This window comes from Parus major, chromosome 6 (assembly GCF_001522545.3).
Source record: "Parus major isolate Abel chromosome 6, Parus_major1.1, whole genome shotgun sequence".
In the NCBI taxonomy this organism is placed as follows: domain Eukaryota; kingdom Metazoa; phylum Chordata; class Aves; order Passeriformes; family Paridae; genus Parus; species Parus major.
This window is the reverse complement of record NC_031775.1, coordinates 20,317,835-20,340,183: the sequence shown is the minus strand read 5'-3', so window position 1 is coordinate 20,340,183 and position 22,349 is coordinate 20,317,835. Positions and strand designations below refer to the sequence as shown.

The following is a 22,349-nucleotide window of genomic DNA, read 5'->3' as shown; positions in this document are numbered from 1 at the left end:
CTGCACAAGGAGAGAAGTTGTTATTGCAGAGGCACCCAGGTGGTTTAACATCTAAATGACTCCTGAGTGCTGGACTTTACAAACATAGCTTATTTCATCTGCTACTCCCTGAAGAACTACAAAACAGAGCCCCTACCCCACACACACCCCAAATGTAGGAACCAGACTGGCCTGCTTGTGGTTGTGGTGGTGCCCTGTGGATTCCTAGAGCAGGGTGGCAGATTTCTGGCATTTGAGACAACAGTGATGGGTAGAAAAAACTTGATCTTGTGTCTCAGTTGGCTGTTGAGAGTCACTAAGGCCTCACTTACTGACTTCTTCAGGTTCCAGCAGCACAACTGAATACCTGTAGCAGAAAGAGCTACTAGACCCCACTCATGCCACATGCTGAAAAGCCTTTACCCTGTAGTGGATATTAATGAATTTCTTTCTGGGGAACAGAGTCTGGTGTGAACTAGGTATAAATCTGCTGATATATTGTATTCTCCATCTGCTCAGCATCACCTTTCTTCAACCAACCTGTTGAATCTGTGGTAGGGCTGCACGAGCCTTCCAGCAAAGAGGGCTTTATGTCCTTGGGGGGAGCCCAAGGAGTTAGAAGATAGGGACTCACCCACCTCTAGCCTCCACAACACCCTGTGACAATTACTTACACATTGCCATTGCACACCATGTGAATAACCTTCTTCTTTCTTTACAAAGCTTCCTTCCAAACTGCTTTCTGCACCATGGACAATCCACCCCATTCACAGGCTCTTGTGCCTCAGTAACATTCCCTCTGAGCTGTCTCTCTTCTGAGCTGAAGAGGCATGGCCTGTTTAATCTCTTCTCATGTGAAGAAATCACACGCTATGCACACCCTCAGCTCCTCTCTGTAACATCCTGGTTCTATTTCATCTTGTCTGAGGTGAAATGACTAAGATTGTAGATAGTAATCAGAACGAAGGTACAGTGTGTATTACATAGTGCCATAATCTCATCTATGTCTTTTCTTATCCATTTTGTTCTTCCTATATATGTGACAATGATGCTGGCATTCCAGAAATCAAATTAAGTTTCAGAAGCAACAACTATATTAACTCTTTCCTCCTACAAGAGCAGTAGCTAAATCTTTTGGTTATATCTCAGCTCCTTGACCCTGCTGTATAACCAACTGCAAAATGAGTCATCACATCCTTCACACCTCATTTCAACGTATTTATGAATTGAGTCACTCATAAGTTCAATGCTACCAGAGCTTGAGTTCATGCTGCAGTGGCCTCCTCCTCCTTTTGTATCATTAATTTAAAGATCTTTGTCTTGTGGCTTAAATCTTTGCACAAAATTCTTACTCTGGATCTGCTGAGTGTCCTGGTACAGTTTGTGCCACTGGCCTTGTGGTAGCTTGTGTAATACAATATAACAAGGATATACTTTTTTAAAAAGAAAGTCAAACAGCTGAAACAGCTTCTAAAAATGCAGTGTTTACAAGTCCCTTGTGTCAAATATGGCAGGAGTCCTTCTCAGCAAGAGGACGGGAAAAATGCCTACATTCATTCCTAAAATTCATCCAGAGTCCTTCCCTTTGCCAGGTACCACCTACTCCAGTTACTTATTTCTCCTTCTTACTTGAATTTAAACAAACAGGCTCTGTCTATACACTGTCTTTGGCTGCTATTTGGATTAAAAAACTAATGCCTGAACTGACTGAGGCATGCTGACCTACACAGACAGGCACAGCCCTCCTCATCCTCATGATGGCAGAGACATAAGGTAAGGGCAGTTAACATCAAAACCCTACCAAAGTCTCTCCCATTTTTAGCACTTTGATTTTGCTTTGGTGGAAACCTGGTGTTCAGCTTGTGCCATTTCATGAGCTGTACGCTACCAATTCTCTCTACCAGATAAGTGTTAGAAACCTTGGCTTGGGGTAGATCTGTGGGTGAAAGGAGCAGGGCTGAGGACTGAGTCAGGTATTAACCTGACCCCTACTTGGCTGCCCACAAATAACGAAGACATGCCCCCTCCCAGTCCTGGCATATCCACAGCTGGCAGCGAGGAAGGGCTTCACCACCACTGACAAAAGTGCTTCTTGAGCTTTATGAGCTCCTTTCAGACCACTGTGAAGTGACATCACCAAAAGGAGACACAGAGAACCGGATGGTTAAGTCTCCACAGGCTTTAAAAACCAGGAGCAGGAGGCAGTAAAATCATGAAGGATGATAAATTTTTGTGCAAGGGGAAGACTGACAATTTGGAACCTCATCACCTACTTCTGCCACCTGGCTGGAGGTGCTGTTGCTCTGTGAGCAGAGGGTGGATTTACAGTGGTGACTGCAGTAGCAAAAAGGGGCCAAGGAGGCTGGAAAGAGGGCAGAGAATAAGCCAAGGAGCCACGAGATCTGGTGACTGAGATCTGTGGGATGAGGTATAGGGAAAGAGTGTAGCTCCAGACAAGAAAGATTTTCACTTTTCTGGTGACTCAGCAGTCCCAGGACCTAAACTGGCCACAGAGCATCAACAGCCAGTCTAGCATGAGCAAAAGTGCCTGCCAGCCCTTACCCTGCTGGCATTGCTGCAGCTCCTCTCATGGTGAAGCGACACACCAAACTTGTGAGTTACCAGTGGCAAAAACTGGGCTATGCCAGCTGAGGAACAATGGGTCATGAGAGCCCAGAGGCAAATCCACCCAGACACACCAGCCTAAGTTTTGTACCACATGTTCAGAGCTTTAGCACTCTTTAGCATCTCTCCTTCCTGATAGCTTTTCCTCATGTTTGTTCTCTTCCAGCACCAAATGGGCTATCCAGCCATGCATTAACCTTTGTCTTTGATTCCTGATCTCCTGTTAAAATCTATGTTAATTCCTTAGAATCCCATAATTTTTTTCCCAAGCAAATTCTGAGCAGTTCTGGGATTCCTGTACCTGCAGACGCAGTAGGTAGCTAACGTGGTCTGCTCTGCAACAGCTCAGGCTGCATGAATGGTCTAATTAACACCTCATCAAACTCAACTGTTGGTTGTGTCTGGAGAAATTCCCCCTTGCACCTGTGCATCCACAAGCCACCATTTCTAGCCTCCTGCATAGCAGGTCCAGCCACTGCAGCAGCTCTCCGCTGCAGAGCCCGCGCTTACACCACCAGCTGCTGCACAGCTCCAGGCCCTGCCAGCCCAGGGTGACACCGATGGCTGTGGCTGCTCTGAGCCACTGCTCCGTGCAGGGTGCTGGAGGAGCTCAGGGGCAATAACTCAGCACTGGAGAGGTGCAAAGCTCAAGCTTCTGTGCTTCAGGCTCTCCTCCCCTCAGTACATCCCATGTCCAACACTGGGTAGTGCACAGCTGTCACCCAGCCCAGCTCGGTGTCACCTGCCTAAGGACAGCCTCTGGACACACTGCACAACCTCCTATATGCTGCAAACTTTCAGGAGCCCAAACTGCCCGTTATTGTAGCAAACCCCAGAGAAAGGGGCACGTCAGGAGGGATTCAGTCCCATCCTGTCCTGGAGGACAGGCATAAGGATTTAGTCAGAAGAGCCTTGGAGGTGTTCAGCAGATACAAATACCCAATTCATGTTGGCACTGACATTATTTCAGGACAAAATTTAAGTACAAAGAATAAGTTTAGTTTGGTTGCTTAAGGTAACAGCTAAAAATAGACTAAAATGTTTGGAAAACAGAGCATGGAACAGGAAAATGTTACTCTAGTTAATACCTCACAGTGACTCTTTTCTCTGAGTGTTTTGGGACCTCAGGTATCCCCAAAGGCTTTCCCTGGAGAACAGCTAATGCCAGTTTCTACTGCTGGAGAACACTCCCTGGGCTTCTCTGAGGTCTCCTGTCCCATTTCAGCTCATTTCCATTACTTCCTCTACCAAAACCCACTTATTACTCACTTTGTGTAACACGGCACTGCCTGCCTGGCAGATGAATCCACCCATCTTTGTATCGGGGGTGTCATCTCACCCCTGCAGCCTTAGTTAACTCTTGATGCAAAATCTACCACTTGACATATCTCCTCCTACATGATTGACTTACACTGTTCATCACATTCTTTTTTAAATAAGAGAAAAACTGCAAATTTCACATCATCAGGACTGTGAGCTGCACACACTTCACTTGAGAGCCTTCAACCTACCGTGAGCACTATGTAGACCACTCATGGTGATCTACCAAGGCAGATGGCAGATTTGCCTTTGAGAGAACCTTCCTAAATTCCCTCTCCTCTCTCCTGCTTGCTGATTGTGTGTGGCTTGTTCAGGACCCTGAGAGGCATGTCCTGGCTGTGACAGCATCAGGCACATGCTGAGCCACATCCTGTGGACCAGTACTGGATGCTGCTGCAGAAGACAGAGCTCTCGGTAGCACTAACCCACATATTGAAGAGACCTTGGGGAGCTATGGGGAATAAAGCTCAGGCCGTCAAAGAGCTTAGGCACTGGGGTTTATTTGTCTATCCTTTTGTAACTCCATGTCCAAATATTGCAAATGAGCATTTAGCCCTTTGTCTTTGTGTAATCAGACTTGTCCCTCCTCTTTACGCCCTGCCTGGTAATAATGGGGTCTTTATGTGGAAAGACCAGCAGCTCTTTTCCCGCAGGACCCTGTAAGGCCATGCAGGCACGTGCCGCTTGCTGTGAGCTGCAGACACCAGGATTTGGAGTGCAGGACACAACGTTTCTCCATGGGAGAGACAAAACTCTTTGAGCACCCATGGAACAGAGTCCTCCTGGAAGGCAGGGATGGCGGCAGAGAAAAGAAGATATATCTTGGAAAGCAGGCATGCTAATCAGAGCTTTTCCACACCAGCTGGGGGGTCTATGAAGAGCCTCCACTATCCCATCAGCAGGGCTGCAGCTTGTACATACCTTCCCTTTCATTTGAGATGGGGTGTCTGCCATTATCTCCACCAGACTGCACACTACAGCCTTGCTCCCAGGGTTGCTGTCAGTCAAAGCACAGCCCAGCAACATTTAGCTGCTGGACCACCCTGGCCGTGCGACTTGGCTCTTCCGACCCCTCTTCCCTGGGACCCGGCTGCGGCGCACGAAGGGCAAACGCAGCAGTAGGACTTCCCTTTCTCTAATAGCTTCTTGGCTCTCATCCCCATTGTTTTCCTTACTCAGCCTGCTCCTCCCGGCGCTAATAGATTTCCTGCTGATCAAGGCTACTACAACATTTTGTAACTCCCCCTGCGCCGCTCCCACGCGCGGTACCGAACGCGGGCTCCGTCAGGAGATGCTCTCACGTGGCACTGGCGGCAGCCATGGTGTGGGTGCAGGGGCTGCTCCCCCACTTTGGTCAGTGGGAGGGATGTTGGCGTCGCAGCTGGTTCAACCAGCTTTATGGTCTCTTTGTGCTGCTGCAGCAGAGCTGAGAATCTGGCCCCGGCTCCCTCCCCGCCTGCTGGGGACTGCATCAGTGTGCTGTTTATTGTTTCTGCCAGATCATTCCTGCAGATGTTAATGAATGCTAGACCCAGCTTTGCTCCCAGCAGAGTCCCTTCCACACCTCCCCCTGCCCAGCCTTCTGCACTGGAGTTTCTGTTTACAGTCCTGCAGGGAATTTCCCTTCTGCCGCATGGTCTTCGAGCCACACAGACCCAACTCCTGCTGCCAGCAGGCTCCCACACCTCCCTGATTCCTGTAGCTGTCCAATGTCACCTCCAGGTGTCTGCATCCCTCTCTGTCACCATTCTTTCTCCACCTCTGGCCTTCCCAAACGAGAGACATGCCAATCCCCCTAGGAGGGAGAAGAGAGCTTGGCCAGTGAAGAAAGCTGCTACAGGTTCTTCCTCTGCACAGATGGAGAAAGCGCAGTGAGAAGAAATCACCAAATGGGAAGAGCAAGGCAATTTGTCCAGGAGGACTCAGAGATTATAACGTGCACATTGGTAAGTGGTGCCAGGACCCACATCCTGACCCTGCAGCCCTTGGGCTTGCAGCAGCCTGCATCCACACCACTACATTTTCCTAACATCCCAGAAGGGTGGACACCTCGGCCTGCCTGTAATTGGGAAATGCTAGAAATGCTTGGGAGAGTGTTAATCATTCCATCCCAAAATCACACCAGGGACCTCTGCAGAACTTTAGTAGCACAGATGACCATGTCCCAAAGCCTCTGGTACTGTGGTGGCTCAGCCACACTCTCTGGAGGCTGTTGGACATTGGGAAGCCAAGGAGCAAGCCTTCCTGCTGCAAAGGACACTGGTCTCAGGAGGGCTTTCTGAGCTCTTTAAAATCAATCTTTTAAACAATGTAACCAACCACTTACCCTTCCAGGAAAGCAATGACATTCTTTCTGGGCCTTCCAATGTTTGGCCCATAGAGGTGTGCCCTGGAATAAGTGCGGATAAGTTGCAGCAGGCTTCTCAGCTGAGTGTAGTCCTTTCCCAGCTGGCTGCCATTCACCGAGCGGCCGATCAGTGTCCGATAGTTATTGGGCTCTGGGAAAATAAAAACAAACAAGCAAAACTTGTCAGCTCTGCTTCCTCCTCTGCTCTTCCAGAGAGACACACAGCTCACCCTGTCACACAGCTTGAGCTTTGCAGAGGACGCAGGCAGCTCTGCAGAGCAGTGGAAGGAGACTTTGAGGAGTGGATGACAGCCACTGCCTGCTCTCCTGTGCCCCTTTTGCTGTGTGCTGGGTGAAGGAGCAGTACCTTTGTGTCATGCTCTTGTCCCCATGGGGTTGGTCTTCCCCTGGCACTGTGGCCACCATACAAGTCCCTGCAGTAGCTGGCCTGGCCCCTCAGGACCAGCTGGGCCCAGCAGCCAGGGCAGAAACACTTCATGTGCTTTATACCAACTGAGAGAAAGGTCCAGCTAAGAGACTCACACACCAAGTCTTAGGAGTAGTGCTGCCTTACAGCCGGGGCTTTTAAATCCCTCTGAAAATACACTGGCAAAGCATCCTGGAAGCTACAAGTGTCCTCTTCCAAAACTGAGTATCTTCCTGCTACAGTGTCTCTCCTGTTCCCACACTCACCATTGCCCAGCTCCCAGGAGATGTTGTATTTCTTGCTGGCACTGTACTTCAGCAGGCTGAGGGCATTGGAGCTGTTCCAGGAGTTGTTGGGATTTCGGCGCAAAGCATTCAGTGCAAAGATCAGGTGAAGGCCAGAGCAGTCAGCAAAGTTATAGAGTTTGTCTAGAGACCTGGCTGGGAAGAAACAAAAAACAGTTTGTAATTCAAAGGATAGCGAGTTCCAGGGGGGTTCAAATGATCCTGCTGTCCATCATACCTTGCCTTCTATGTAGGATGAGCCAGGGTCAAATGCCATCCCCACGACATCTGTAACTGCAGAAAGGCACCTGACCTTTGAAACCCCGATAGGATTCCAGGTGTGGGTTCATCTCCTTCCAGCATGAAACTTGGATGCTCTCCACCTCTGTGTCAGAGCTGGGGCCATGTTACCAGAAACAAGTGGCTTTATAACATTGCTTTTCATCTGCTCTTGGCAGGGAAAGTTTGACCTTTTCTGTGCTTATTCTGCCTTGCATCTCTTTCAGAGCAGATCCCTGCAGTGTCTGGGGAGTGGACGAGGAAGTCTCCACCCTGGAGCTGCCACCTCTCCTGCACCCCACAACAGCCTGGTCTTTGCTCTGCAGCCCCAGTGCAGTAACCCAATCCTAGCAATTAGCAGGTACAGGCCCCCTGCATTGTGCACCTGGCTGACATCTGTCCTGCACACACAGAGTGGAGCTTTGTGTCAGTCCCCTGAGCCTCGGGAGAGAGGGGCTCCCTGCCTAGTGACAGCCTGGCCAAACCCTGCTGCCAGCAGGCCCTCCCAGGGTGCTGGGGGCTTTGTAGGATCTGTGTCCTATCTGCTGGCCCCAAATCTGCCTGGATGGCATCTTCCTGTACTGTGGCCTCGATGAGCAGCGGTGTCCAGCAGCAACAGGAGAAACCAAAGAAAGAGCTGACCTGCTATTTAGGGAGGTGTGACATTAGCACAAGGCAGAGAGACAAAACACTTAATGCCCATTTTTTCTGAAGACTTCCCTAAAAACTCAACAGCAATCAAATTGCTGATGAAGCTAATGCCAGTGTTAGCAGGATACAACCGCACATAACAGCAAGAGGAGATTTGGTTAGGGAGCAATTAGATAACTGTGGTGTTTTCAATCATCCCTGCCTGTTGAATTGCATCCCAGGACACTCAGCAAGCTTCCTGAAGCAGCCTTGGAGATACAACCACTTAACTGTGAGGAGCCACCGGGGATAGGGAGGTTCCAGGGGGCCAGGGAGGGCAGACCGTAAGCTCCACTTGCAGAAGAGGGGAAGGAGACACTTGGGAATTACAGAGTAGGCAGACTGGCTTCAGGTCCCAGAAAAACACTTGGACAAATAACCAAGTTGCTTGTCAGCACTTACAAAATATAAGGAGATGATCAACAGCCACAGGAAAGTGCCAAGAACAAATCACACTGAAGCAATCTACTGACAGGAGAGCAGAGCTTGCGGGCAGCCCTTTAGGTCTTATACCTTGATGGGGTCTGAGGCTTTGTACACAAAGGATTGCACACAGAAACTGAGGTAACCCTTATCTAGACTGAACTGCAGTGAGAAATATGCACACCTAGGTCAGCTCCCAGTAATTTGTTCTTACAGTGAAGGGTCTAGGCAGCCTGCTCTGGGTCTATTTGCACATTGCCAAAAAAAGTGGGGAAAAAAGGAGCAGAGGATACATCAGACTTGCCATGGCACCAGGGTGATAGCATGCACCACCTTTGCCAAGGGAGATGAAGGGGATGTAGGGAAGGCCACCACACACTAAGGGAATTGCTCTAAGCCCAGCAGTGATGCTCCAGGATTTCCTGTAGCCATGCTGCCCACCTGAGGTACAAGCGAAACACTGACAAGAGGGAGCTGCTCACTCCTGGTGGGATAAGCTGTTCTCTATATGTCTGCATTTACTCTGTTGCCTTTCGTGGTCACTGAAAGCTTCAGTGAATACAGAACCAGCTCAGAGGTCTGAGAAGAATAAATTTATTTTAGAAGTAAAGTTTTAAGGAGGGTCTGGGAAATAAGCTAACTGAACAGCTAACATTTAATGCAACACAGCAAAGTTATGAAAAGAAGAATGCAAAACTGTGGAAGAGAAATTCTTAATCCCTTTCACAACCTTTTTCAAAATGCTACTGGTTGTTTGAGTGAAAAGTAGCTGAATTAGATTAATCTAATGTATTCATCCCAGTGGTTCAGCCACATTAGCTGTTTTTCTGGATGTTTAGTGAATTAGAGACAGATACAGTTACTTATTACTGATTTACTTCAGACCCACAGGCAAAAAAAACTTGAAATGAGACTCCTATAAAGAGAAGATAGACACCCAAATGGCAAATCAGAATAGCAAAAAAGGTGTTACCTGCAGTTCCCCTGCTAGAAATGAAACCTTTTCACTGGCACAAAACAACTGTACTACAGAAGGGGATTTGGTTCATGTTTAGGAACCACTGCAGAAGACTGGGAATTGATTTTCCATGCATCCATGAGAGGAAACAAGACGTCTGTTTATCCCAACACAGGGCCTGCCACTGTGAAATTATATTTTCCCCATGACACTTATTTTGTTTCCGTGCGCCTGGACGCAGAGATGCCACGTGTATTTCATGTTCTGCCACGAATTTCCAAGCTGGAAACCTCAGCAATCAGGGGAGTGAGCTAGGAGAAACACACAGATGTCTGGGGTTCAGTCCTGCACGTTTTCAGTGGTCTCTGAGGACAGAAGGCCCTGTAGCCTACACTGAAGCTACAAAGAGCAGAAAAGTACTAATAAACCTATCTCTGTATCACACCAGATTGTTAAAACAGCCTCTCTTGATATCAAGACTAGCAGGTACTGAATCCACTTTCTGCCTTTGTTCTTGGTAACTGTCTTGGGAGAGTGCAAACTTGGAAGCACCAGTCAGTGACCCTGGCAGGGTTTTGATGATCAGTTTACACAAGCTAGCTAACCATTAGTGGTTAAAGGGCATGTCTCTCACCTCTGAGATGATTGCCTGAAAAACTGGACACCTTCATTGCAGACAGCTGCAGTTAGATGACAAGAACACCATCATGCAGTGTATGACAGCAGTGTGCTTAAGTGGCCAAGGAGGCCAATGGCATCCTGGCTTGTGTCAGCAGCAGTGTGGCCAGCAGGAGCAGGGCAGTGATTGTCCCCCTGTGCTCAGCACTGGTGATGCTGCACCTTGAGTGCTGTGTTCAGTTTTGGGCCCCTCACTATGAGAAAGATGTGGTGCTGGAGCATGTTCAGAGAGGGACAAAAAAGCTGGGGAAGGGTCTGGAGCACAAGTCTTGTGAGGAGCAAATGAAGGAGATGGGGGTATCCAGCCTGAAGAAAAGGAGGCTCAGGGGAGACCTTGTCACTCTTTATCTTATCATCAACTTATCACCAACTACCTGAGAGGAGGTTGTGAGGTGGGAGTTGGCCTCTTCTCCCAAGCAATAAGGGATAGGACAAGAGAAAAGAGCCTTAAGTTGTGCCAGAACACATTTAGAACATTTAGATTGGATACAAGAAAAAATTCTTCACCAAAAGCATTATCAAGCATTGGAACAGCCTGTCCAGGGAAGTGATCTAATCACTACCCCTGGAGATATTTAAAAAATGTGTAGGTACGGCACTTAGGGACATAGTTAAGTGATGGAGTTGGCAGTATTAGGATAATGGTTGGACTGAATGATCTTAGAGGCCTTTTTCAAACCAAATGATTCTATGGATGGCTAAAGCACAAAAAGAAGCCTATTTAGAAGACTTTGAGTGATGTCCAGTCCTCCATATGTACAAATAAGGCCATAAGAAAATGCTATAAATATTTTACTGCCATGACTAGGGATGGCAACATTACTTTTGAGTAATGAGAACAGGAAGAATTGCAGTATTATTAACAGCTGGCTAAAACTCACTTTGAATTCTGGATAATTGCACTGTTTTTTCTTCATCAAACAAAGAAAATCATACAGGAATTTAACCTTTCCCCAGCTAACAGATCATTAGGCAAGGCTTTCACAAAGCACTTCAATAGAAAAAGCCCTTGTCGTACCAGAATGAATCTTAATAGAGCAGAACTAGATTTATAAGATGTTCTCCCTGCTCCTTCTCCCCCTCTGCCCAGTGCAGAGATGCACATGCTCAGCACTCACGTGCCACTTGAGCTCAGCAAGAAGGAATAACGAAAAAAAATTAAAAAAAAAAGTTCAAGGATGTTGGGAATCAGCTTCTTCCATTTATAAAGCTCATGTTGTTGGCGTGAGGCTGCCTGAGGCAGCAAAGCCCTGTGCTCTATCCCCTCACACCCAGCAGCAGTGCTGGTGTGGGGGTCTTGCTTGGCTGGGTGCCTTGGTGGGTTTGGGACAAGCAGCAACCAATATTCAGAGACAGAGGCACAAAAATTAAATCAGAAGATATTTGTGATTTCTCAACTTTTAAATTATTGGTTGCAGAGGCTTGAACTCATCTAGGGAGTGAACACAGCCCAACAATGCATGGCTGGGTGGCCACCAGTCAAGATCTGCCCACAGTCCTGCCCTCAGATGAAGCTCTGCACAGAAATTAAAGCTTTTAGATGCTTGTATTGATCTCATACCCTGCACTGAGAGAGACAAACAATTTCAAAATGCAGAAGGTGTCTGTGAAACCACAAATGATGGTGGGGTTCAAGGGACAAGTACATCCTTTGGGATTCTTTCCCATTATTCTTCTTTTTATACAAGGCTAAATTTTAATGTTTTCTGAAAGATGGATGGTACTTAACTCTGTAGCATGCCAACACAAAATCTGAGGCACATTAAAATATCTCTGGCAGTTTAAAATAATTGGAAAGATTTTCCAGTTGTAGTTACTGAATTAAACATTATACTAGAGACTTTATAAAGAGCACAGTATTGACTGCTGTTTGGTAAGAGGGACAGTTCAAGAATCTCTGGGTTTGAAAATCTTCCACATTTTTTATTCTGCTTCAGGAATTTTGCTTTGGCAGAATGTAGCATGAAGAGTGGAAATTTATGTGTACACTGAGATGGAAGCTGGGATCAGTCAGTGGGCTGAGGGGTGGCAGGACATGGCAGGGTGTGCCAGGGGCTTTTGTAACTCTGGGAAGGCAAGCAGAAGGATGGGAAAGAAGAGCCTGTTCCCCCTCTGTCCCCACCATTCACCACATCCATCTCTTGCACGTACAGAGTATGCAAGCACCAAGGAGGGTGAGGTGAGAGCTGAGCACGGGGTGGGTAGGACACAGCTCAATTCCCAAATCCACAGGTTGGCTGAGAGACCAATCCAATGAACAACAGATGAACCCCTCAGTGGATAAAGCAAATAAATGTAGCTCTAGAAATAACAATTTCAACTAATGACAGATATTGCTCAACTCTGCGTTCTCCATAAATTCTGAGCAAGTCTGGAGCGTCCCTGCACACAGCTTGTGGTGCCAGCACTGAAGCCAGCAGCATCCCCTGCCCCTTGAGCACCCCAGAGGAGATAGCAGGGCAGTGGGATTGGGAAAGACCTGGCAAAGAGAAACCCAAAGAGAAGTTTACAGGGAGGGGGCAGAAAGGGCAGTACAGGCTGTTCAGGCTAGAGATGAGTAAGATGGCTGGTCAGAGCAATGAACGGAAAAAAAAAGATATTCCCACTTACAGAAGAACAAGTGGGTACATGGAAAATTTATTTACAAACAAATTTGCACCGTGGTCAGCTGAATCCCATTTGCTCTCTCTTGCATTGAAAATCCTCATAAAACCACTTGTGTGTGGCAAGGACTCGGTGTTTTCTTAGTAAATAAATATGAATCAGAAGACACGCAACAGACAATTAGAATAACTCCAGACCCATGGGACAGGTCTGCAACACTGGGTTGAAATCTTCCAGTGGATTGCATCCCCAGTCACAACAGGGGGTGACCAGAATCCCCCCATCCACAATCTGCACAGTTAGAGCACCAAAGATCAGCCTTCACCATCACTGCAAATTCAGAGGCAAAGCAACATCCCACACTGTCCGTATGCACTGTAACATCCAGCTTGACCCACCGGATCATGGGAAGATTTTCCTATCATAGCTGCATGCTAAGCCACTCCTTCAAAGTTGTTGCTTAATAAGAATTTTAGTGATTTCAATGCTACCAAGAAACCCACACAGTTGCTGGAAACTGCATTCTAATGATGGCCATCCCATCTGGGAAGATGTTTGGTTTTAATTCAGTTTTCTGAAGCATTTTGCCATGCAGTAAAACCACACTGTATAAAGATGCTGAAGAATTCCTGGGCAAAGTTGCTGTCTGGAGGGAAAAATTTGCTTGCCTCGGATACACATTTCACCTGAAATGATCTCTCTACCTGGTCAGGCTCCTAATGCCCTCTAAAGAGGACTGAGGTTTTCAGAACTGCCCCTTGCTCTCCTTGACCTGCCAGGATCTCCTATTGCTCCAAGGCAAGGTGCAACGTTGGAGGTCTGTTCTGAGTGACAAGAAGTGCTTTGGCAGAGCCTAATGGTGCTACAGAAAAGGGATCTAGTTTAATCCCATCTGAAGAATACCTGAAAGTTGGAGGAACTGGCTTTAATACTGCCAGCCAGCAAAGAAATGCTGCGCACTGTGCGTTAATGAGAACCTGGATTTTATATCCAGCTGGAGGACAGATGGGGGATCTGGGGCTATTCCCTTCAGAGTATCAAGGCGGCCTTTTTCCAAGGGAATTGTCATCATCCCTGGTCTTTACGCAGTTGAACATCGACCCTCGATATTCATTCAAGTCTTTAACTAGATTTTTCGTTTCACTGCCAGTGCAGAGGTGATTATGCTGACCACGTGAGCAAGGTTTAGTCCTTAGCACCGCCGCACAGAAATAGCAGTCTGGGGGCTTGGTGTCAATCTCTTGCCAATAAGGAGCTTGGCTGGCAGCCATGGATTGTGGGCTGAGTTCCCAGCTGGCATATAACTTGGAAGACAACCACGAGGTCTGGGTTCAATATCCAATTGCTAAGGAGTCTGGCTGACAGCCTCATTTTGTGGAATGAATCCCAAATTAATACAATTCTTTTGATACCAGACAAGGGGGCATGGCCTGTTTCCAAATGCTCTGAGGGCTCAGATAAAAGCCATAGGCATTGGGTTCAATGTGTAAATGGTATCAAGGTTGGATAACAGTCAGGATTGGGCTTAATCCTCAGATGGTGAGAAAAAGGAATGAGCCCTGAGCTCTGTCTTCATGCAAAAAAAGAGAGCTCAAATGAGCAGAATAGCTCTGTTTTCAATCCTTGCGTGGTAAAGAGCTCACAGGACAGTAATGGTTTCTAGGAACAAGTGTAAATTGACATGGAGCTTCAGAAGAGATGTGGGATCTGGGTTCAATCTCCAAGTGCTGTAAAGCTCAGATAATGGCCAGAGGGGCAATTTCCAAACCCTCTGTTCCAGTCTAGTGTCTGGGAAGAAACCAGGATCATATTACAGCTAAGAAAGCTGTTTTCTCCTGCTGCATAACTTAAGGTATTTTCCTTTTTGGATTGGGATGAATCCAGCATCTACTAAAGTTTCAGAGGGAAATGGAGGTGAGCAGGGAGAGTGCTACATGTTTGAGTGGAGCAGAAGAACAGAGCAAGGCAAAATAAGACTGTGAGCACCACCTGCTCTTCCACATCTTCTTGGCCACCCCAGATCACTGGATCTGAGCCATGGAAATTGCTCCAGGGAAAACCTGGGTACAGTTCCTCAGCAACCTCAGTGCTCAGCGGTGCCTGCACTTCTGGGTGCCCTTGGGGTCTCTGTGGGAGGCAGCTTGTCCTGTCAAGAGAAGGTGACAGCCTGCGTGGCAATTCCATCTCACTGACACCGGTGGGAAACAGCGTGTGCAGCAGTGAGTCGTCAGCAGCCTGCTTGAGTCATTCCATTTTGGATAAAGGAATGCAATAAAATGAGCAGAAAGTATTCAAATTTTATTTTGTCCAGGCATTTAAAGCTGGTCTTTTACATAGGAGAAGGAGCAGAGGATGAGGTTTTATCAAAAGCTCTATATTGATCCTGTGAAAAGCTTCAAATTTGATAGAGTTATCTTCCTGCTCCTGAGGAAATTTAAAAAATCAAATTCCAGTCTCTGTGACTCTCAGCTTGAGCTACAAAGTCCAGATAGGATGGACCACATCAGACAGGGCCTGATCTGTGAATGCTGCTACAACAGGCTGTGGATTGTGAACCTGACCTGCAGTTAGCCAGACTCCTGAGCAGTGACAGCAGACTTGGGGTAAAACCCCCCAAAATCCCTTCTCGGTGTGGGAACTGTCCATTCCTAATGACCAGGGGTGCTGGAGAAGCTCTGTTGGCACCATCCCCTGCACAGGTGCTGGACACAGCCCAGTGTTTTGCTCTTTACCCTGTGCAAAGCCGTGACTCCAGGGATGGGCTGCCCCAGCACCACAGAGCTGCCTTCCTCCAGGCTTTACCTATGCACGTGGAGGGAGCAAACCTGCCTGGGAACACGGCTGCAGACATAACCCAGCTCCACTGCCAGACCTTTGCTGACAGAATGACTGTTTTATATGGCTGTAAGAACAGCTATAAGCGCAGCTGTCTGAAAAGCAACAAAATCTATGATGTGTGTTTCTAAACCCAATGACAGCTGGCAGTGCTGCGCTGCAGCTCATTTCTTCTTTTACACGGTTTAGTTAAAGCACTTTTCTGGAATCACTGTGATTTATCAACAAACAGCAGTTTCTGGAACAATTTAAAAGCATTCCCAAATAGGTAAGAAGTGGTCAGCTCCTCAAGCACTCAGCAAGCTCCCAAATGGCAGGCAGCTAGAGATGGACAGGGGTGGCTGACGGGAGGACCGAGAGCCCTCCCTGGCCACCTCACAGGGAGGACAGGGCTGGGAATCCCATTGGGATGGAGAGGGTTGAGGCAGGGGTGCCCGGGCAGCTGCAGAGCATTACCCACAGATGGGAGAATGATGATTTATAGAGTTTAAAGCTGGCTTCAGGTGCAAACATGAGCCATTTCTGTGCTGCCAGGAGAAGTGACTTGCTCCTTGCACAGGGCTGCTCGCTAGCCACATGGAGGGGACCTTCTGTGACTGAGCCTGGCCTCTCAGGCACGGGAAACCCTGTGCAGCACAAACCCACAGAAGTATATACAAGGCAATGCCATAGCTCTCTGTTCAGCTGGATGCTGAAACACAAGGCAGAGAGAGAAGGTGAGTACTGTACCGTGCCTGTCCCCACACTCACCTCCTGCTGCCAGCTGTAGGGCAGATCACAACAGCCATGACAGGAACCCACAGAACCCTGTGCATCGCTTGCTGCTCGGGCAAAATGCACCCATCCTGCTCTTTCCAGCTGCCACAGTTGCAAGGCAGAGGTTTTCTTTAGAAATACTTTTTTTAGCAGCACCCGAAGCACTAACACTGCAGCAAGAGGGTAGATGTTTCCAGCACTTCCCTGCAAAAAGCAAGCTGGGTGGCACAGGCTGCACAACACCTTGTGCAGATATTGCATGGCTAAACAGGAATGAAAGATGCACAGGTACAAAGCATGGTTTTAACGTGCTCATTTAAGCTCAGTAAAATGCTTAGCCCAGGTAGGCTGCGCATCCAGCTCGCCAATCCCCTTCAGCCCAGCCAGCAGCTCCCATACTTCATTTTTTGCTGCCTATACTGCTGTCACGTGGCAGACACATGGCTGGATTCAGAAGAGCCTCACGCAGGGGTGCAAGCCAGATCCACCCCACAGCATCCCTGGAGCCACAGAAGGAGCAGAGCCGTGTACCAGGCCCTTTGCCTCCCACCCCCCAGATCTCTGGCTGCTCCAGAGCAGAGTGACATTGATCAGTCATGCGAGGAGGCTGAACTACCACATCGGGAACAAATTCAAACTGAGGACTTCAGTGTTGCCAAACCCCAACATTCAAAAATCATGAGTCAAACTCACAAAAATCATGGGACTGGCTCAAGAAACCTGGTTTTAAGATAATTTTCGTTGCCTGTTGTTTTCAAAAATTTGGGGTGCCTTTATAAGATGTTTTTGAGCTCTTCTACTACCAGGAGAGTTGAAATCCTGCTTGTTTTTATTATTCCTTTTAGGCAGTTGATGTGCAGCAAAACAAGCAGTTTACAAGTTGTTTGACTGCCTTTCCCATGGGCGGGGAGTGCAGCTGGTGGCCAGGGATGGCAGGGGCACGCCTGAAGTCCCTCAGCGCCGGCTGCTGCAGCAGAAACGCTGCTGAACAGGGATCTGGCCATCCCCTCTTACAATCCCTAGCCATCGGGAAGCAAACCCAGAATCCAGAGAAATCAGGTGCTTCATTTTGTGGGTGTGAGTCAATGTTTCCTATCGTGCAAGGAGCTGTAGGAATGGTGTGCTGCCGAACCCGCCTGTCCCGGTGCCGGCACATCCTCTCCTGCCTGCTGACCCCGCTCTCGCCATCGCCTGTCCCTGGCTGTTCCTGCTCAGAGCAGCAGCTGACATCCCTGGGAGGAAGAGGGAGTTGACTACGTCTCTTCACACACTTTGTGAACTGGGCATCTGGTATTTTTCAAAACTCTGAAACATTTTAACTGAAAACTGTCTTTAAAAAAAAAAAAATTATTAAAAAAAAAGAACACCCAAAACCCCAACCAAAAAAACAACACATAAAACCGGAAATGTTTCAATCTGAAATCCTTAATTAAAAACACACTCTTTAGTACATAAAGAAGGAAGTTAAAACAGAAATGTACTTTTGCACATTACAGACAGCATTATAATAAACACAGAGCTCTGCCAAGAAAGAGGCATTTTCAAGGCCAAAATAGATGCCTCCAGCTGCACTTGGATAATGTCAGAGGGCCCGTCTGCAGTGCCGAGTGTGGCTGCATTTGAACACAACAGCGACCGACCAAGCCTGGCGGGTGAGGAACATGGCAATTACCGGTGCAGACTGCAAGGACCACAACCCACTGGGGTCAGAGCTCCACCGATTCCCACAGATCCCAGACCCGGCTCTTAATCTGTAAAATATTTGAAGGAACTGGCCCTGGCTCTCTCTGCTCCTCTGGGCTCACAGATATGGCTCAGCTGGAGGGACCCGGTTTGGCAGGAGCTCTCCCCGGCTAATCTTTAGGGGAATCTTGTACCAAAGCACACAGGGTGGAGTCTGAACCTGATTTTGGAGGCACAGATGAATGGCTGGAAAAGGCCAGCATCGTTAGCGTGATGTCCTGCACCAGGCAGCCTGGGACACACATGTGGAGCGCACAAGTCAAACCCAGTCCCTCAGCAGGACAGATCAGATATTTTATAAAGGTACTGACTGTCAGCTTAAAATCTGCTGCAGTTATGGAAACCAGCTTACACCTATGTGAAATTTTGCAGTTATTTAGCACCCATGGTCAAAATAGGCATCTGGCTTTGAGCCCAAACTTACCTGTTTTGGCTTTCTAGTGACTGGATCTTGCTATACTCCTGCCCTGTTAGGTTTTCAGTTTCTTGTGGATAGCTCAGGATTAAGGTCAAGCCTCCTCTAAACATGCTTTCATTGAGCTGTATTTGTTGCAGGTCTTCAGCATCTTCACAGTAATGCAAGACGTTCCAAGCTTCCAATCAACTCTTTGCTGTCCTACAAGCCTTACCAAGCCATCAATAAACCACTGCTACGTGGGGCATTTAGGATCTCATGAACCAATTGATTTGCTGTGAGAGGATAGGTCTGCTCAGACTCCTTCTCCTCTTCACCTGCTGCAGAGCCAAAGCAGCCTTGTCTGCACATAAGTGCCAGGAGAACAAACAAGACACATTTAAACAACTACAGCAATTAGCCTCACACATGCTTCATGGAGAGATTGTTGGCGGGGAATGCTGATGTGAAATGATGTCACCTGCTTCGGAAAGAGAAGAAGGAAATAGGAGGGTTGACTGGTTGATTGAGAGGTGAGAAACAGGCTCTGTGCATGTCTCCAGAGACCAAGATAAATAAAAGGAGCACAGATGATGTCCCAAAAAACTTCATTAATAACAAACAGAACACAGAGGACATATTTTTGAGTGTCTGAGTAAAGCAGCTAAAATAACTGGAGTTTGTAGGAACTGGTAACTTTAATTACCATGTTATCTGCTAAAGACAGAGCAGGGCAGGTCCCAGACACTCCAGGCTGTTGGAATGCATGAGGAAAAGTTGCTCTGGAGAAGGGAGAGTAACAGGGGAGGGGATGTTTATTACTTGAATATTATTGATATAGGAAGTTGATTAATAGTCCAAAAACGGGAGTAAATTTGAGTGCAAGTGGTTACAAAACCAAAAACCCCAGCAATTTAAAGCAGTGAAGGAATAAGAAAAACGGATTAAAGATAATGTATTTCAAAAAAAGCAAATTTGAACAAATTCAGGGCACAGGTCAAGAGGATCTCTGGGGAAGGGAGTTTAAGACAGCATTTCCCAACCAGTGAGCCATGGAGAGGCAACAGCTGTGCTGTGGGTCAGGGGAGAGAGCAACAGAAAGAACAGCAGGAAAATACCCTGCAAATACGTACAAATAAGAGGAAGAAAGAGGAAAATATCAATTGGTAACTCTGTGCAAAAGACTAGACAACATATTGACATAGAAACAGATCTTTTCTTTAGTTTTCATTGAGACAATTAATTGTGACATGACTGTTAGTTACATTAATCTGAAGTGTGAAAGAGCAGCAGACCTGAAGAAGGACAGAACAAATGATACACCACTTAGGAAACCCAAACCACAGAAGTGCTTAGTAATCGCTATGAAGTCTGTGTCAAATTGTTTTGCCAAACACAGAAGATTCATATGGATTCAATAAATACCTTTTCTGCATTTTTCACCCAGAATTTTGCCACTGTCAGCATGCCATCTTACAAGAATTTTGTGTTTTGCTGAAGTGGTTTTACTCCTGGTACACTGGAAGTATATTTATTGCTTTACACCCCTGGGCACAGATATGTCACCTGAGCAGGTTCATCCTTTCAAGGGGAGGAACACAGTGATGACTCACAGTGATGTAAGTATCCAAAGAGCCTTGGGTGAACTCCCTTGAATCTCCACACCTCTTTATATTCCTGGACAACAACCCAAAGCCAGCCCAGTCCCATGGATCAACACTGAAGCTATGTGACTTGGATGGGATGGAAGTTAAATTTCACAGCAATCATCCTGCAGGCACTGCTGCCACAGGGCTCCTTCGCTCTGGCTGGCACATCCATGGTTGCTGTAGTGGTGGGGAGGGTGCTTACACAGCCTGCCAGGACAGCAGCTCCCAAGTACCATCCATTAATGGTATCAGGCCTAGAGCTGGCTGTCAAAACCAGGGCGAGTCGCGGAGGCAGGAGAGGCAGGGGAGAGCACGACTCGCTCGTGGTATGTGGGACTCAGCTAAACACACAGCAAAAGGCTGTGCTGTGAGTTACTCCACTCACAGAATGGATTTAGATGTCAGATGTCAGCTCCTCTCACGAGCAGATCCTCTGCGTGGCTTTTAATACATATGTGTACCCAACTGCTGGGAGACCTACAGCACTGCCCTCCCTCCTGCTCCCCTCTTAGTACTGAAACACAAATCCTTCAACTGAAAATACATCAAACTCTGGAGCTAAAGAGTCATACTAAAATCGAGTATATGAAGTGCTGGTTTAAGCTAATGGTGTCATTGGCTTGCCTTCTGGGAGAGGGATCTGAGGTTTTTGCAATATACTTGTCAGACTTTTCAACTCATTCAGCTAAACAAATAACCACCGTTAAACCTCTGAAAGGGATTCTGCCCCCAGCCAGAGGAGACAGCCTTCTGAGACAATTCTTGGGGATAAAGGTTGATCTAAAAAAGTAGAATTTCTCAGGGCTTAACTGACTATCTCACTGGTTAAGTAAATGGTTTTCTTTCTGGGTATGTCATGATCTCTGCTGAAAAATAAATTCATGGAGAATATTAAAATCAACTTATTAAAATAAATCCCCCCTCATACTCCTTGGCAGTCTCTAATTAAATAATTCTACCTGAAAATCCCATCGACTCAGATTACTTATGGGATATGCCCACTGGCTCCCACCTTTGGTAAATGGGAACCATGTGGGCAGCATTAGGAGAGGGAAGTGCAAGAAAAGGTGAGCCCAGTGAAAGGCAGATGGACACACCGTGGCATGCTGGGGAAGATTAAAGGGAGACACCAAAGGAGGGATGAAAGCTTCTAACAGTGGAGAACAGGAAATTTTCTGTGTCTGAGGAAGGTTATAGGCTTGCTCTGAGCAGGCAGGAAGGTGCTAGCAGCTGGAAGAAAAGACTAAGTCTTGTCCTGAGAGGAAATGCTTCAAAAGCATTTACTTTCCAGATTAGCAATGACCTTGCTCCATTTACTGCTGAGACTGTGGATGTTGGAAGCCTCATCCTGCAAAGTGTGGCTTGTTGTGCATTATTGTACAGCTGACAAATGCTTCACGTTCTGAACTGGGAAATATGCTCACAGCACTCAGAAATGACTCAACAGATTCTCACTCGGATTTCAGGTCATCTCTTCAAACCCTCAGTCTGAAACCTTAGCATAAGAAATTCCTATTTAAAGAGAGGTGATAGGATAAAATTATAAAAGCTCAAACCACAGACCAAGGGTTCCACATGATCTCGTGCTGTGTCAGCACCCGGGGGACAAACAGGGCAAGCATCTGGACACCAGGAGGACAAGTCACTAGGATCACCTCCTGGAGAGAAAACAGAGAGGCAGAGGGTGCCCAGGATGAAAGCAGCAAACTTGGGCAGCCTCAGTCTCTTCCCAGCAGCCCTGACCAGATCTGGTGGTGATGTGCTGCTGTGCAACACAACAGCTTTGATCACAAAGACTGATGGCAATGAAGAAGCATATATCTCTAGTGATTAAGGGAGGAATGTGAAATATTTTATGCACATGTGTGTAGAAACAGGCTCTATCTTTCTAGGGCACTTTTGGCCATCCAATCAAGAAGGCACAAAGGCACAAAAGCTCTTGTGTCTGAAGAGGTGGCAGCAGCAGGGAGAAATTTATTGGGCTGGTCTGTCAGGCTCTAGTTGATCATGATTTCTTTCAGGTGAATTTTAGTGGTACTCCAGTGATGACAAATCCTGGGATGGCAAAGACAACATAAAGCCACAACTATCAGAGGATCTGGAAAACCTAGTTAGCTTCTGGTGGCTGTTCACTCAAATTCAATCTAAGCACCACAAAGACAGGGCAGAAGGGCAACCCAGCCTCCACAGTGCCCTGGAGGAGTTTTGGAAATGCTGTTGATAACCACGCTCCAGGAAGGCATTGTCTGGGACACTGCATGAGGGCTGGGTTTTAACCACTGAGCTTCCTCTGTGTTCCATTTTCTGACACAAGAGGTGCTGCAAGTCCTATCAGAGATGATTTCCCTCTTCTCAAAG

At 47.2% G+C, this 22,349-nt stretch overlaps 1 protein-coding gene across 1 annotated transcript in view; it reads right to left on the bottom strand.

The window, feature by feature from the left end:
- The window catches only part of HPSE2 (heparanase 2 (inactive)), a 106,842-nt gene that overhangs the window by 29,030 nt on the left and 55,463 nt on the right, over nucleotides 1-22,349 (bottom strand). Inside the window, exons 4-5 of the mRNA XM_015633302.2 lie at nucleotides 6,965-7,138; nucleotides 6,251-6,422 (exon numbers count right to left, since the gene is read on the bottom strand). Of these exons, the coding sequence (XP_015488788.1) occupies nucleotides 6,251-6,422; nucleotides 6,965-7,138 (346 nt within the window). The remainder of the gene's footprint in view (nucleotides 1-6,250; nucleotides 6,423-6,964; nucleotides 7,139-22,349) is intronic.